The sequence below is a fragment of the Purpureocillium takamizusanense genome, chromosome 5 (genome assembly GCF_022605165.1).
Source record: "Purpureocillium takamizusanense chromosome 5, complete sequence".
In the NCBI taxonomy this organism is placed as follows: Eukaryota; Fungi; Ascomycota; class Sordariomycetes; order Hypocreales; family Ophiocordycipitaceae; genus Purpureocillium; species Purpureocillium takamizusanense.
This window is the reverse complement of record NC_063072.1, coordinates 41,672-54,659: the sequence shown is the minus strand read 5'-3', so window position 1 is coordinate 54,659 and position 12,988 is coordinate 41,672. Positions and strand designations below refer to the sequence as shown.

At 52.2% G+C, this 12,988-nt stretch overlaps 4 protein-coding genes across 4 annotated transcripts; 3 read left to right on the top strand and 1 right to left on the bottom strand.

Moving 5' to 3' along the window:
• Positions 1-1,159: 1,159 nt before the first annotated feature.
• Positions 1,160-2,240, bottom strand: JDV02_005609 (uncharacterized protein). Its single transcript, XM_047986922.1, has 4 exons — positions 2,187-2,240; positions 1,936-2,128; positions 1,726-1,846; positions 1,160-1,646 (listed from the first exon to the last, which is right to left on the bottom strand). The coding sequence occupies exons 2-4, from the start codon at positions 2,099-2,101 to the stop codon at positions 1,319-1,321; spliced, it is 615 nt and encodes a 204-aa protein (XP_047842906.1). The 5' UTR covers positions 2,102-2,128; positions 2,187-2,240; the 3' UTR covers positions 1,160-1,318.
• A 1,325-nt stretch (positions 2,241-3,565) lies between these two features.
• On the top strand, positions 3,566-5,724 carry JDV02_005608 (uncharacterized protein). The gene is made up of 3 exons (XM_047986921.1): positions 3,566-4,013; positions 4,067-4,324; positions 4,385-5,724. Exons 1-3 carry the CDS (start codon positions 3,738-3,740, stop codon positions 5,702-5,704), a joined length of 1,854 nt encoding a protein of 617 aa, XP_047842905.1. The 5' UTR covers positions 3,566-3,737; the 3' UTR covers positions 5,705-5,724.
• Positions 5,725-6,264: 540 nt separating this feature from the next.
• JDV02_005607 (uncharacterized protein) lies at positions 6,265-7,255 on the top strand. Its single transcript, XM_047986920.1, has 3 exons — positions 6,265-6,434; positions 6,501-6,635; positions 6,699-7,255. Exons 1-3 carry the CDS (start codon positions 6,339-6,341, stop codon positions 6,942-6,944), a joined length of 477 nt encoding a protein of 158 aa, XP_047842904.1. The 5' UTR covers positions 6,265-6,338; the 3' UTR covers positions 6,945-7,255.
• A 4,397-nt stretch (positions 7,256-11,652) lies between these two features.
• Positions 11,653-12,699, top strand: JDV02_005606 (Phenylacetate 2-hydroxylase; the record flags this gene model as incomplete). Its single annotated transcript, XM_047986919.1, has 1 exon — positions 11,653-12,699. The coding sequence occupies one exon, from the start codon at positions 11,653-11,655 to the stop codon at positions 12,697-12,699; it is 1,047 nt and encodes a 348-aa protein (XP_047842903.1).
• Between the last annotated feature and the right edge of the window lie 289 nt (positions 12,700-12,988).

The following is a 12,988-nucleotide window of genomic DNA, read 5'->3' as shown; positions in this document are numbered from 1 at the left end:
TGATGAGAGCGTTCGTTCGATTCAACTTTGGGCCAGCGCCGATGAGCGAGCGCCTTCTTCACACTTGATGTGGTAGGCGCATAGTATACGTGTAACCCGGGGGACACGCACAGCCCTGCGGGACACACGCTCCGGCCAAATGTGCGCGATGGGACGCGTTATTTTATAGCACTCGAATGTGGGAAGCCGAGTTACATCTACATAAAGATGATTTCGGAACGAAAGCAAATCTTGCTCTCAAGTCCTGGCGATGTCGGACGGCACCGACCCCGGACTGTACTGGAGTCGAGCAGCCAGCGCACTGACGCGACCCGGCTCGGGACATGTGTCAATAACGTGGTAGCGTTCCGCTAGGCTGTGCTATAATTACTCCAAAGGTGCGAGATTATCTCTCCTTCCATCGGTCTAGATGATCCAGCATATATTGTCTTCTTAATAATCCCGATAGGTCATCATGCGCACAAGTATAGCTCGAGTGGTGTCTCAACGGAAACAGGAGTGGGCGCGTCGATGAGAGTCTCGTCTTATGTCAGACTTTCTCGTGGTTGATCCTGATGTGGGAGAAATAAGCACCCGCATGTGTACATTCATGTCGGCTCCAGATACCGCATCCTTCATGCGGTCGTGCTCTGCGTGGCCGCGGTCTTGGCGATGGCGCAATAAGCCTTCGCAGCCTGCGCCCAGGACACTCGACTCATGCTGCCAAGAACCATGCGCAACTGATGAATCTTTTATTAGGCAAGTGCTTCATAGGTCACACATGGCTGAGTATACTAGCCAGACTGTTCCAAGGCCAAGCCGCTTCCTAGATGTCCGCAGGGGGCGGGTCGGATCCGCTAGCAGCGTCATCGACCAAGCTTATCTCAACAACAGTACGAACTCCCGCCTTCGGTAAGCGGCCCAAGCCGAGTGGCAAGTTTAATTACCTATGGAGGTGTACCATGCCCCGGCTGAACTCAACGTACTTGAATACGCCGCGAGTTTTACCTCCTACATCTCATCACGGACTTGTCAGTCGATACTGCCGCAACTGTGGAGGAGAGAGACATCGCAACCTGCAGGTGAGGGCGAGGGCGAGCAGTTCTTCACGCAGTGAAACAGCAGCAAGATCCCTACATCATGAATGTATGGACACGTCGAGGGTACTAACGAGTCCAAGAAATACCTGCCCGGTACAGTCCTGTCATAGCCTTCCAATTTGAGCAAGATGGCGGCGCGTTGCAGATCAAGATTACTAGACAAACGTAAGCCAGCACAAAGCTTCGATTGCCTTCATAGAAAACTCAATCGCCAAGCCTTTGCACATGGTGTGATATTTTCACCAGACGCCCTTTTTCACGTGGTCCACAGTCTCCTTGTCGAGTGATTCGCGTCGATCCGGTGAGTATGGGGGTGGATCCATTGACGAGGTCGACTGCGTTTTAAAACTGGAACGTTTGTCCACGGAGTCCTCCAGGTCGCCCTCTCCCGGCATAGCCCGCGGCGCCTCGTGTTCGTGGCGATTACAATGCAAGTGAGCCTGTGGCTGTGCCGCGGGTGCTTGGGCGATGCCATCCCCATTGACACAAGCCTTTCCAACTTTCGCCCTTTTACCCAAGGCCACCATTTGTCGAATGGATAATCCAATGCTGTAGAAGTACAATAGGCTTTGGGAAACCTCAGTCAGAGTCGTCGGTGAGATAGATGCAATGTTCATTGGCGACATCGACCCGCACATGGACTTACATTAATACAATGGAGAGCCAAAACGACGATTTGGGTATGCCGCAGTATTGGTCCAACGCGCCTGTCTTATCGTTGCTACCGAAGCCAGATGTGTCGTGACCGGACGTTGGCTCTCCTGGATCTTATCATTGAAATGTCAGTGCTGCGGTTGGACGGCTGAAGACAACATGTCATGAAGATGAGATCACTCGCAACAATCAAAACACTTACTCGTGACCGTCGTCAATCCTTCACAGCTCCAGGGCAGTCCCGCTACTGCGAGGACAACAATTTCTGGGACTTGAAGTCCAACACAACAAATGTCCAGGACGATAAATAGCGACAGGCACCTTCGCTTGAGGTATCCCGAAAGATGCCAGCCAAACCAGTTACCCATTAAAGTCGTCAGAAACGTTAATCCAGCCTAGCAGCAGCAGCGGTTAGCTCATCACCACACATGTCTTGGGGGAGGCTGCGTCTACCGCGATGCATGTAACTGTTAGGCCACCCCCAATACTCTGAGATGTATGCGAGCTAATGTATCCCAACAAAAAGGCGCTCGTAATAAAGCAGACGACTGAAATAGCGCACTGAGACACCTTGGCCCAGTAGAGCCGTCGCTCGAGAGGCCAACGAGAGTCACCACAATGAACCATCTTGGCTGTCCGGATGAACGATTGCTAATAAGTCGTATTGGTCTAGGCCATGTAGATTTCGAGACTTCAGTCTCTCAATGATATTTCGGCAGTAAGGGAAGAGGTTCTTTTTACCATTTGCGTACTGTGCATCTGAAACGTACATTGTTCGCAAGTTCCCGTCCCGCGCCCTGTACGTGGCATTGGTCCCGACCACACGGCATCGGGATGACGCGTCCAGTGACAGAATCCGAGCAATCTCGGGCACTACCAGTGATCTGAAGTGGCCATCGCTGCATCGCAATTGCCATGGCTATGCAAGCCATTGTACGGCTTACGACTGCTTACTGCTGTCGGGCGGACTTGAGGCCGAGTCCATGGCAACGTTGAAACCAGGCCGAGTGGAAGGTCTGACTACTGGGCGAAAATGTGACCTTGTTCGACGAAAGCATTGAGATATTGGCTGGCCAGACAAAGCGTTTGCCTGAAGAATGGCAACATGAGAATAATGTAGGGTGTAGAGACCCGCCAAACAGCTAGAAAGGCAACACCCATGCCGGGCTGCTGATACAACCACCTGGACTAAATGCGAATGCCCTGCCAACTGAAATGCGATTGGGCCAAGAGATTTCGCTTAATCGGAGACGCCGTACGGAAAAACCTACTTGCATGGAGTGGTTGAATCGAGGGCCAAAAACATAAAGTCGCCCAACAGTATTGTGACACTTCGGAAACTGGAGCGGAAGTAGTCCTGGGAGGAACTGTGCGTAAAGTTGTGCTGGCAGTTTGTGCATTTGTGCCAGCGGATGAATTGATGCATTACTTAATGAGCAAAAGTACATAAAATGTGCTCGGGTTTTTTCCCATTTGCACTTCTCCGCCCTACATGTAGCACAATGACCTGTGCTACGCAAGAAGCACCGGTCACACTCTTCGTGGGGTGGTTTGACCGAGCCGGCCATCACGACACAATTCCCACTATCGAAGAGACGCGGGGGGGCTCTATTTGGTAGCAATATGCTCGTCGAGAAACTATGAACAGTTTGCAAAGGTTGTTGGAGTGATTCTTTATGTTGTAGGGAGCTGTCTTTACCGCTCGCAAGGATCCATGATCCATCCGTCTAGCGTGGGGGCACGTGAATTCACACGCGGGTTAGTGAGTGGGGCGGACGGGGACGATGTCAAGGATGTTTGACTTCATCATGTGCATCAGCACCGTAGCAGCACCAACCCCGCCCGCGAGGCTCTACAGAGAGCCAGCTCGGCAGAGGACCCTGCTCTCTCTTCCCCACGTCCTCTACTACCCACGTGAGTTGCTGTCGCTAGAGTTGCTGCTGTGCGACTAGAGCGAAGGCTGTCAAACTACGTCACCATGCCGCGGGCTTGTCGAAGTTTGCTATGAGCTCATTCGTGTATGAGCCCCTGAGCGGGCCGCAGCAAAGCATCCGCGTGGTGAGGATTGCCCCTTACAACAGCTTCGGTCGCGGGCCAGTTGTTTGCCAGCTTGAGCAAACAAGATGGGATACTTGCGAGTACGAGGCCCTGAGCTACTGCTGGGGCAAGAAAAATGAACATGCAATCATCCGACTGGGCGAAGAGCCGTTCAAGGTCACCAAAGACTTGGCCGCCGCACTCGCGCAGCTTTGTCTCCCAGACCGAGCCAGAACTCTTTGGGTGAGTGTAATTCTAAACCTGTCAAAGACGACTCTAACGATTGAGGGGCCTAGATTGACGCGATCTGCATCAATCAATCTGACCCAGATGAGAGGAGTGTGCAAGTAAGCATGATGGGCAGCATATATCGTGCTGCTAAACGCGTTCTTGTTTGGGTCGGGTCTGCGAGGAACGACACAAAACTTGCCTTTACGCAACTCGATAGGCTAGCCGCCGCCATTTCCGCCACGTCCGATGCAGTTGAGACGATCTGGGAGGAGAAGGGGATGGGTTCATGGATCGACTGTCTTAACGATCTGATCCAACGGCCTGTCTGCTCCCATACATGAAATCGCTCATAAGAACAACTGGCTTACGAATTTTCTCAACAGTACTGGAATCGTGCGTGGACGGTACAGGAGGTAGTCCTGGCACGAGATGCTGTGCTCTATTGTGGACCGCACACCACGTGCTTCTTCGACTTGGCCAGAGTCCTTGTTCATCCGACAGCCCCTAAACATTTGAACGTCACGTACGGCCTGTATAGTTACCTGAAGCAGACGTTTGCTTTGCGGTCGCAACTGTCACGGGACCCTGCACTTGGCCTTTTTGCGTTGGCGTACTCCTTCCGACATCGCCTTGTCAGCGAGCCACGCGACAAGGTCTATGCATTCATCGGCCTCTTGAAGTCGCCAGTGTCTGTGCCGACGGGTGCCTTTACCGTGGACTACCGCCAAGACAAGCAGGCTCTGTGGAGGGCCCTGTCCAAGGAGACCATGGCTCGCCACCGGACACTCCTTCCGCTCGCGATTGCAGAGCGGGCCAAGACCTTGGATGCCAGCTGGTGCTACGACTGGTCAGCACGACCGCACGACCCAAATCATTTCCAGGAACAAGGCCAGCTTTTCTGGGCAGGAGGATTGGATGACCCGCGTTACTATCCGCTACAGACCACCCGGTTCTCGGCTGCCGACGGACTCGAGGCGCGGATCAGAATCGATATGGAAGCATCGAGTGTGATTGCTGTTGAGGGATTTACACATGGTGTGGTGGCCGCCGTTGGCGATAGTGTGAGTTCTTGGACGATTTCCATGGGCCGACCGAACTATGTGCAGCTGTTCAAGAAATGGGAGAGAATGGTTGGCGGGCCATGGGAGGAGACAGAAGAGGACATGGCACGCAAGTTCGCATTGACTATCACTGGCAGTGCATGGACCGAGGGGCCGTTGGATTGGAGGGCTTGGAATACTAGGGACTATGCTCAGCGACCTTGGGATTGGCGTTACATTGTAGACCCCGACGGAATCACAAAAACTGCAGAGAGCGGTGCAGGCTACAGGCCGAGTAGGCACCTCGACGACGAGCAAACGGACAAGGCGATACAATACGCCAAGGTACGAGATGACGCGTGTGAGGGAAGGAGGATGTTCCTCCTCGGTAATGACAAGGGGTTTGGCCTGGGCCCAGAGGATGTGGAGGTTGGTGACAGTGTCGCGATTCTGCCGGGCTGCGATGTGCCACTCGTTCTTCGGAGAAGAAATTGGAAACGTTGGAGGCGAATCTATGACACGGAAGGCAAAGCTAAGCTGTACGGAAGCACTTGGAAGGTGCTTGGGCAAGCATATATCCACGACATCATGCACTATCATGGTGATTTGGCCATGGACATTGAGAGAGGGGAGGTAAAGCTCGAAGAGTTTCTCATTGACTGAAAGACCAACAAAACCTAGAGATAACCCGGGCGACAATACAATCGGGCCGTACTTCGAAACAACGCAAATGGCTATTATTGTCCTCGTCGTCCAAGTGTCGGGCGACCAAGAAATGATTACGGAATCAGCCTCTGCAGATGGCTTGCTCTTCGTTGCGTGTAGTTGCCTGGACGGCAACATGATAACTAACTTGGGACTTCCCTGCGCCCCCAGATGCCCCACCACAAGCAGCTCGTTGCGCTTTGCACCACCCACCTGCATCGAGACTCTAGCATGTCAGTGCTCCGTGGCCCTCCATCTCGCCCGGAGGCAAGCACGCTCAAAGCGTCAACCATGCGGATTACGCCGCGCCACTGCCCCATTGCGCTCAGCGTCCACATAGGTACGTAACAGCTGCCAGAAGCAGAATTGATAACATAACGATATTACGCAGCACAAATACGGAACTTTAATAGCGCGACGGCTTGTGCGAGTTTCTTATCGCTGGGGTTCTACAAACGGGTATCAAACGGGTATAAAGAGCCCTAGCTGTCAGGACATTGGACACTCATCCATCTCGATCCATACAAACGCCTTACCACTTACTCGCTCACTGCCTCAGTGCCTTCGACAACTAAGCCTACCGGTTGCCAACATGTCGGTCGTGACGCCCCATTCGGGTCAGGGGGGGCAATCTGGCAACGCCGTGGACAGGTGGATGAGCTTGGGCGGGGAGATTTTGATCACCGGCGTAAGAAGTCACTGAACGCCTATTCCTTGCCAGTAAATCCAGCTGACAAGTTAATCATCGGCACAGACATGCACCGTGAGCATTCAACAATGCCACATCGACTTTGACGAATATGGGATAGCCATGGGCTACTTGCAGGAGCATCTCACTAGCCTGGGGATAAGCACGCAGTACGACGTCGCTTGCAACAAAGGAAAGCCGGTGGGAACTACCCTATCCATCTATCGAACAGTTCAATAAAGTACTAATAACAATGTTCGCTAGTGCCTTCGGGATGGTGACTGGTGCTCATGGCGCAGCCACCCACCGCAGAATGCCGATTGTCAGACAGATAAGAAGGAGCTGCTTCTCCATGTGATCGAGAAGACCCCCGGCGGCGACGGCACTGTTGTTACCGGGAACGTGCACGGCGTCCCGGTCACCGCGAAGAAGTTAGGTGAGGGGGACTGGGTCTACAACATTGGAAAGACAGCCTATCCGGTGGACCTTGACTGCATTCGCACGCCTTAGGACTCCTACATGTATGGTGGCTCCAGTTGCCACCGGGTCCAGAGGCTGTGCTGCGTCCGATTGCTCACCTAGTCCGCGGGACCTAGTCAATGCCGCAGCCCTACAGGCATTTCCCGGTTACCAGGCAGCGGATTTCTAGAGCCTGGAGAGAATTGAAGTCTACGGTGCTACGCTTTTACTTATCGGGCTTGAAACTGTTTGAGTGGGCGAACATTGGCAAATACGACAGTCGTTTCTATGGAACTTCAGAACAGTGAAACATCGTACCCTGAGATGAGGTATCACGGGGCAAAATACAGATTAAGAGGGAGCTCTGCCTCTTCATTTTATGTCTTTTAAACTGATTCACGAGCTGCGTTTTGATGACCCGTGCATTCTCGCTACTCGGCGCAACGATACTCCAGTTCACTCCGGCTGACATTGAAAGAGACAAGACTCGCAATAAATCGTGTCAGTTCGACGAACCGACTTTTTGCACCCGCATTCACACTTGCACTCTTTCTTCGAGTAAGCCACCGGGGTAGGGAGTCCGAGGCAGATTATATCGTGTCGCGTGATCGCTTCTAAGTGCTGTGTGGGACTGTGCCCAAAGCTCGAAGCGTGCGAGAAGTTTGCACAACGGATCTGATCGTGACAATCCATGCCTTGAACTTGTCGGGGCTACGTCTAGGTAGGAAGGAGTATGGGGTAAGTAATGAAATGTAGAAAACGGCCTGTTGTGAGGAGCAGTATTGCTTGATAGCATGACGAGAACTCCGTGATGAGCAACGCATTGCGAGCTACTTATACCTTTGCCGAGGCGACAGCTGGCACACAGTGATTCATTGACGAATTCCTTCATGTTGTTGTCAAATGCCCCTCTGCGTAAGGCATTCACTCATCGTGTGGTGATCCAAGTTGTGGACAGGGTGAGAAGGGACTTGGCTTGTCGTCTGTCCAGTATAGCGGTCAACGGGCTTTATTTTCCGAAGTGTACGTATAGGCTACTATTCACCACGAACCGTCATCCCGTCGCGCAGTTTTACGAGACCATGGGTTGACTAATGGACAATCAGCCGTCCCATGGTTAGAGGTGTAATGGAGAACTAAGGCGAGTTGGGAACCTCACTGTGCCACTTAGTCACACTGCGCTGATGGTTTGGCTATTCGCGGGAGCCATAGGAAGTGAACTACTAAGCTACGCCGTGGCCTCGAACATAAGTCAAGTATATAGAGACTTGATTAATACACTCCCTGTCTTGTCTCTTGGTTGCAACCTATGGTTTCGGGTCCTACTGCAGCGAGTTGGCGGGGACCAGCGTTCTTGCTGTAGGGTTTGGAATCAACTGCTTCACAACGACGTCATCACGCATCTCGGCGGGCTATACTATAGGCTATACTATAGGTGTGGTCAAGGCGGCGTAGCTAGTCTCGTTAGAACCAGACCTAACTGGGCTAACTCTGCTGCGTAATTATTTGGAATCCATGGAAGATTCAGGGTCCTATGGGGGTGAAAACAAGTGACTCGAATTCTATACTCTGGGATATATAGAGACGTTTATGCGTCCTGTAGCCTGCAATCACTGAGGCATAATCCTAGAATAGTATTCAGTCTCTTCGCAACCAAACGCCGCCATCTCCCGCCACCATGAAATACATTCTCCCATTTTATATGTCGTTCTACGCGGTGAGCTCCACTATGTGAATCCGAGACGCCAACTTACTTACTGTTCCGAAGGTCGTAGCCCAGCTCCATGGCGACTGCTCATCGACTGGATGCCCAGCTGCAGGTGCTCCTTAGTTATCACACGAAGAACCGCAGCTAATTTGCACCAGGGCTGGACCTGCCGTCAGGACGACATCTTTCCACGGACGGGCGACTCAATCTCGAACGCCTGCTGGGACCTTTCCCGCGTCGGCTACTGTGAAGGTGGCTACTGCAATACTGATGCCGGGATCGAACACACCGACAACTGTCTGCACCGTTGGGAGGGTGCGCATTGCTCACTCTGATTTGCAATGGAGTAGATGAGCCAGGCATTATACGTCGATATTGGTATGCGATTGATTGCCCACAAGTCGCTCTGCCAGCTTTAACATCTGTCCAAGCTACATGTAGATGTGGCAAAGGCATTCGTGTATTTCTGGCAACGACGGTAGTGTGCTGGGCTGGAATATGTCTGGATCGAGTGGATTTGGCGAGGTTTACTGAGTGTAGATGGAATGAATCTCTCCTATACCGGTCGGCGTAGACTGCGACATGCTTCGGTGACTATGTACGTGCATCTTTCCACATTGCCCCTTCATCGTGTCTGGCTTGCGTATGTAGTGTTCTATCTTTGCTTCCGAATCCCTAGGGCATCACGCCACGGGCCTCGGGGCGGATAGTGGACTCTTTTTGTCTCTATAGCTTATGCGCCGGCATACGCGCTTTTACATGAAACGCCCGACCCTGGCCACTTACTGCACATGGCATACCGTATAAACTCAGAAAATTCGGCACTGCCCCGCTTTTTAAGTAAAACCCCTATAATAAGGGATTCATTAGCTCAACTAGCCTAAGAATACGATTACCGAGATGATTTTAATGAAATAAGGGTAACGGATTCCTTCTTTAAGGTAAGTGCCTACTATAAACCCTAACCTCCCGCTATAGGGTAGTGCCGGATTTTCTAAGTTAATACAGTAGATAAAAACTATATCGCACCCTTAATCATAACTATATATACGCCGATCTATTTCATAAGGTTTATATAGAGTAGTGCTATTCGTAGAGAAACTTCTACTAGTTATAGAAACGTCTCTACCCCTAATTTTTTTTAGCTAATTGCGTACCGCATAGCCTCCCCTATACGAATAAGATACGTAAGTATAGGCCGCCTATAAGAGCCTATATAAAATATTATATAGTAGCATAATAGGTAACGTTATGACTACGCCTCTTAACGCGCCTCTAATAGCTATATTATAGATAACGACGACGACGATAACGATAGCGATAGCCGAGAGGGCATTATAAGGTAGCTATAGCGGCGGGCGGTAGGCGGCGCCGGGGGGGGAGTAGCTTTAGCCTATTAATAGCATTACGAGCGATAATAGCTTTAGCTTTATAGCTAGCCCGGCCCGGCCGGGAATAATATAGCCCTAATATTATAATATCGGGAGGAAATAACAGAAATACGTTTTTTAGGCCTTACCGGCGCTATAGCCTCGTCTACCTCAGTTATAGGCGTAGGCATAATTAGTAATAGGCGCGGGCGCTACGTTATATTAACTAGTTTAATTAAAGTTTAATTAAGATATTAGCATGCGTTATAGCGCGCTAGTCTCGTTTTATACCTACGTACTAAAAATAGCTAGCGCGGCATAGGGGTAGGCGCAGACCTATAAAATCATAAGACGTCTTTACGACTAGTAGAAGTTATCTCTATGAATAGCACTACTCTTTATATAAAGACTAAACTATTGCTAAGGCAACTCTGAAAAACTATAAAACGGCTCCGATCCACACTCTCATGTTTTGCTGTCTGGCGTAGCGTGTTCATGCCGTATAGACCAAAAACGTAAAGAGGATCTTTTTCTTGACAGAGATTTATGGTATATTGTCGCCATATTTTGCCGTACACGACATCTCCTCGCAATCGCTATGGCACTCGCGCCTTTTGTGGCGGGTAACATGAATGGGCCGGGGAGCTGGGTCACATTCCTGCTACGATCTAAGCAGCAGATGTTAAAACGGCCCTCATCCAAGCGCTTGATGCCTCTGGGTTGTTGGATAAGGAGAAATCTGATTGTTGGTGCAATATAACCTCCGCCCCGGGGATCTGCAATCATGCAAGTTGACATCACGCTAACTCGACATGGCGCCCTATCTCCAAGGAGGTTATATGGCCCGACGCTTGCCTGGTTTCGAGCCTCACTGATTCGCCAATCTTGCCCGGGACTGCAGGACTCGGCTGCTTGCTTAATTCCAGATGGGCATGGCACGTCATAGCCATCAATACTTGGTTTCCGTCGTCTTGGTATTTATCGTCGTTGCGCGTTACGCTTCGACACTCCTGCGAGGAGATTCATGAGGCACAGCTTTGCTTGTATGATCCTCTCCTTAGCAATGGCATCATATTTATGGCGATATGGTGCCGTTTTATTCTTTTGTTACTTCTTGTACCACTACGTCTTCCATGTCGGCCGTAGTGGAAGTAGGCTCCCACTCCCGCCTGGGCCAAAGCCAGTCCCCATCCTAGGGAATGTCAGAGACCTCCCTCCTCCCGGTGCGGTCGAGCCTCAGCACTGGCTCAAGCACAAAAGCAAGTATGGGCCGATCAGCTCCGTCACCGTCCTGAGCACGACCCTTGTTATCATTCACGACAAGGATGCCGCCCACGAATTGCTGGAAAAGGAGTCTGGCAAGACGTCTGGCCGTCCCTCAATGGTCTTTGCCAACGAGCTCTGCGGCTACGGGTCCATCATCATCTGCCAAAGCTATGACTCTGCGTTTCGTCGCTCGCGAAAGCTGCTGCACAGAGAGCTTGGCAGCAAGATGTCTGCGTCTCGGTTTCGTGGGCGCGCAGGAGATAGAGGTCAATCGGCAGCTTGTGCGGGGCCTGAACGAGCCGGAAAAGTGGTTGCAGTACTACAAGACGCAAGTTCAATTCACCCTGAACCAGCAACGCGACAATGAATGCTTACCTGCGGGCACTTTAGGACGTCTGCTGCCACCGTGCTGAGAATGGCCTACGGCTACACCATAGAGCCTGCCAAGCTCGATCCCCTCGTGGAGCTCACTGACCGAATGATGGCCGAGTTTTCTCAAGCTGCGGCTCCCATGGCGTGGCCAGTTGACCTCATTCCTGCCTTGCGATACTTGCCAGAGAACACACCAGGCTTTACGTTTAAGAAGACCGCTCGAAAGTGGCGGCGCAGCATCCTCCAGTCGGCGTACATTCCCTACCGCTTTGTCCGGCGCCAGATGGCGGCTGGCACCTCTGTCGAGTCTTACGTGTCGCGCCTTGTCAACGAATTGAGCTCCAGCGATGGCTCGGGGCTGAAAGACGAAGACGAAGATGCCATAGTGTGGACGGCCGCCAGCCTCTACGGCGCCGCAGCCGACACCATGGTCATTACCTTGACCGCATTTACGGCAGCCATGGTCATGTTTCCCGAGGTGCAGCGCAGGGCTCAAGAAGAGATTGACGGTGTTGTGGGCGCCGAGCGTCTGCCGACCACGGAGGATCGTGGCAACCTCCCGTATGTAGACGCGCTCGTCAAGGAGAGCCTCCGCTGGTGGCCGATCGCGCCGATGGGGTTTCCGCACGTGGCTACCACCGCCTTGGAGTACAGAGGAATGAGGATTCCGAAGGGTACCTTCCTCCTGCCTGCTGTTGGGTGGTTCCTCCACGATCCGAGTGTGTACTCGGACCTGGAGTCGTTCGACCCGAGCCGTTTCATGAGCCCGCGAAACGAACCCGATCCCGCCAGCGAGGCGTTTGGCTACGGGCGCAGGGTATGTTCGGGCCGGTTCTTTGCTGATTCGTCGCTGTGGCTGAACATTGCGCGATCGCTGGCGTGCTTTAGCTTCGACCACCAAGTAGATGCGTCAGGGAAAGAGATTGAGGTGAACATTACGCCGCAAGCTGGGGTTTTGAGCTATGCGACGGACTTTCAGTTCAGGGTCACGCCCCGGAGTGATGAGCACGTGTGCCCCATCCGGCGCTTCGAGGCAGAGAACCCTTTGGGGTCCGGCGATGCAGTGCTGCTCGGTGATGAAGTTGCATAAGCTCCGTCGCAAAGGTTAGAGTGAGTTTAGAGAAGCTGGCTGTTGTGTTCTGAAGGTGTTTCGGATCAATTGTATTTCTTGATCTGCCAACCCAAATTTCAGTCACGAATCTGCGCACTGCCACTGTCAGGCTTCCCTGGTGCCATCGCGTGCTGTGGGCCTCTGGTGGTGGTGGCATCCAAGATGCGGTGGCACGAGGAACGGCCCGAAAGGAGGGGCACAGAAGTCGTTGGCAGGGCTTGACTCCAGAGACGCATACCAGGCAGCTCGATTCCAAGTTGACGTAAAT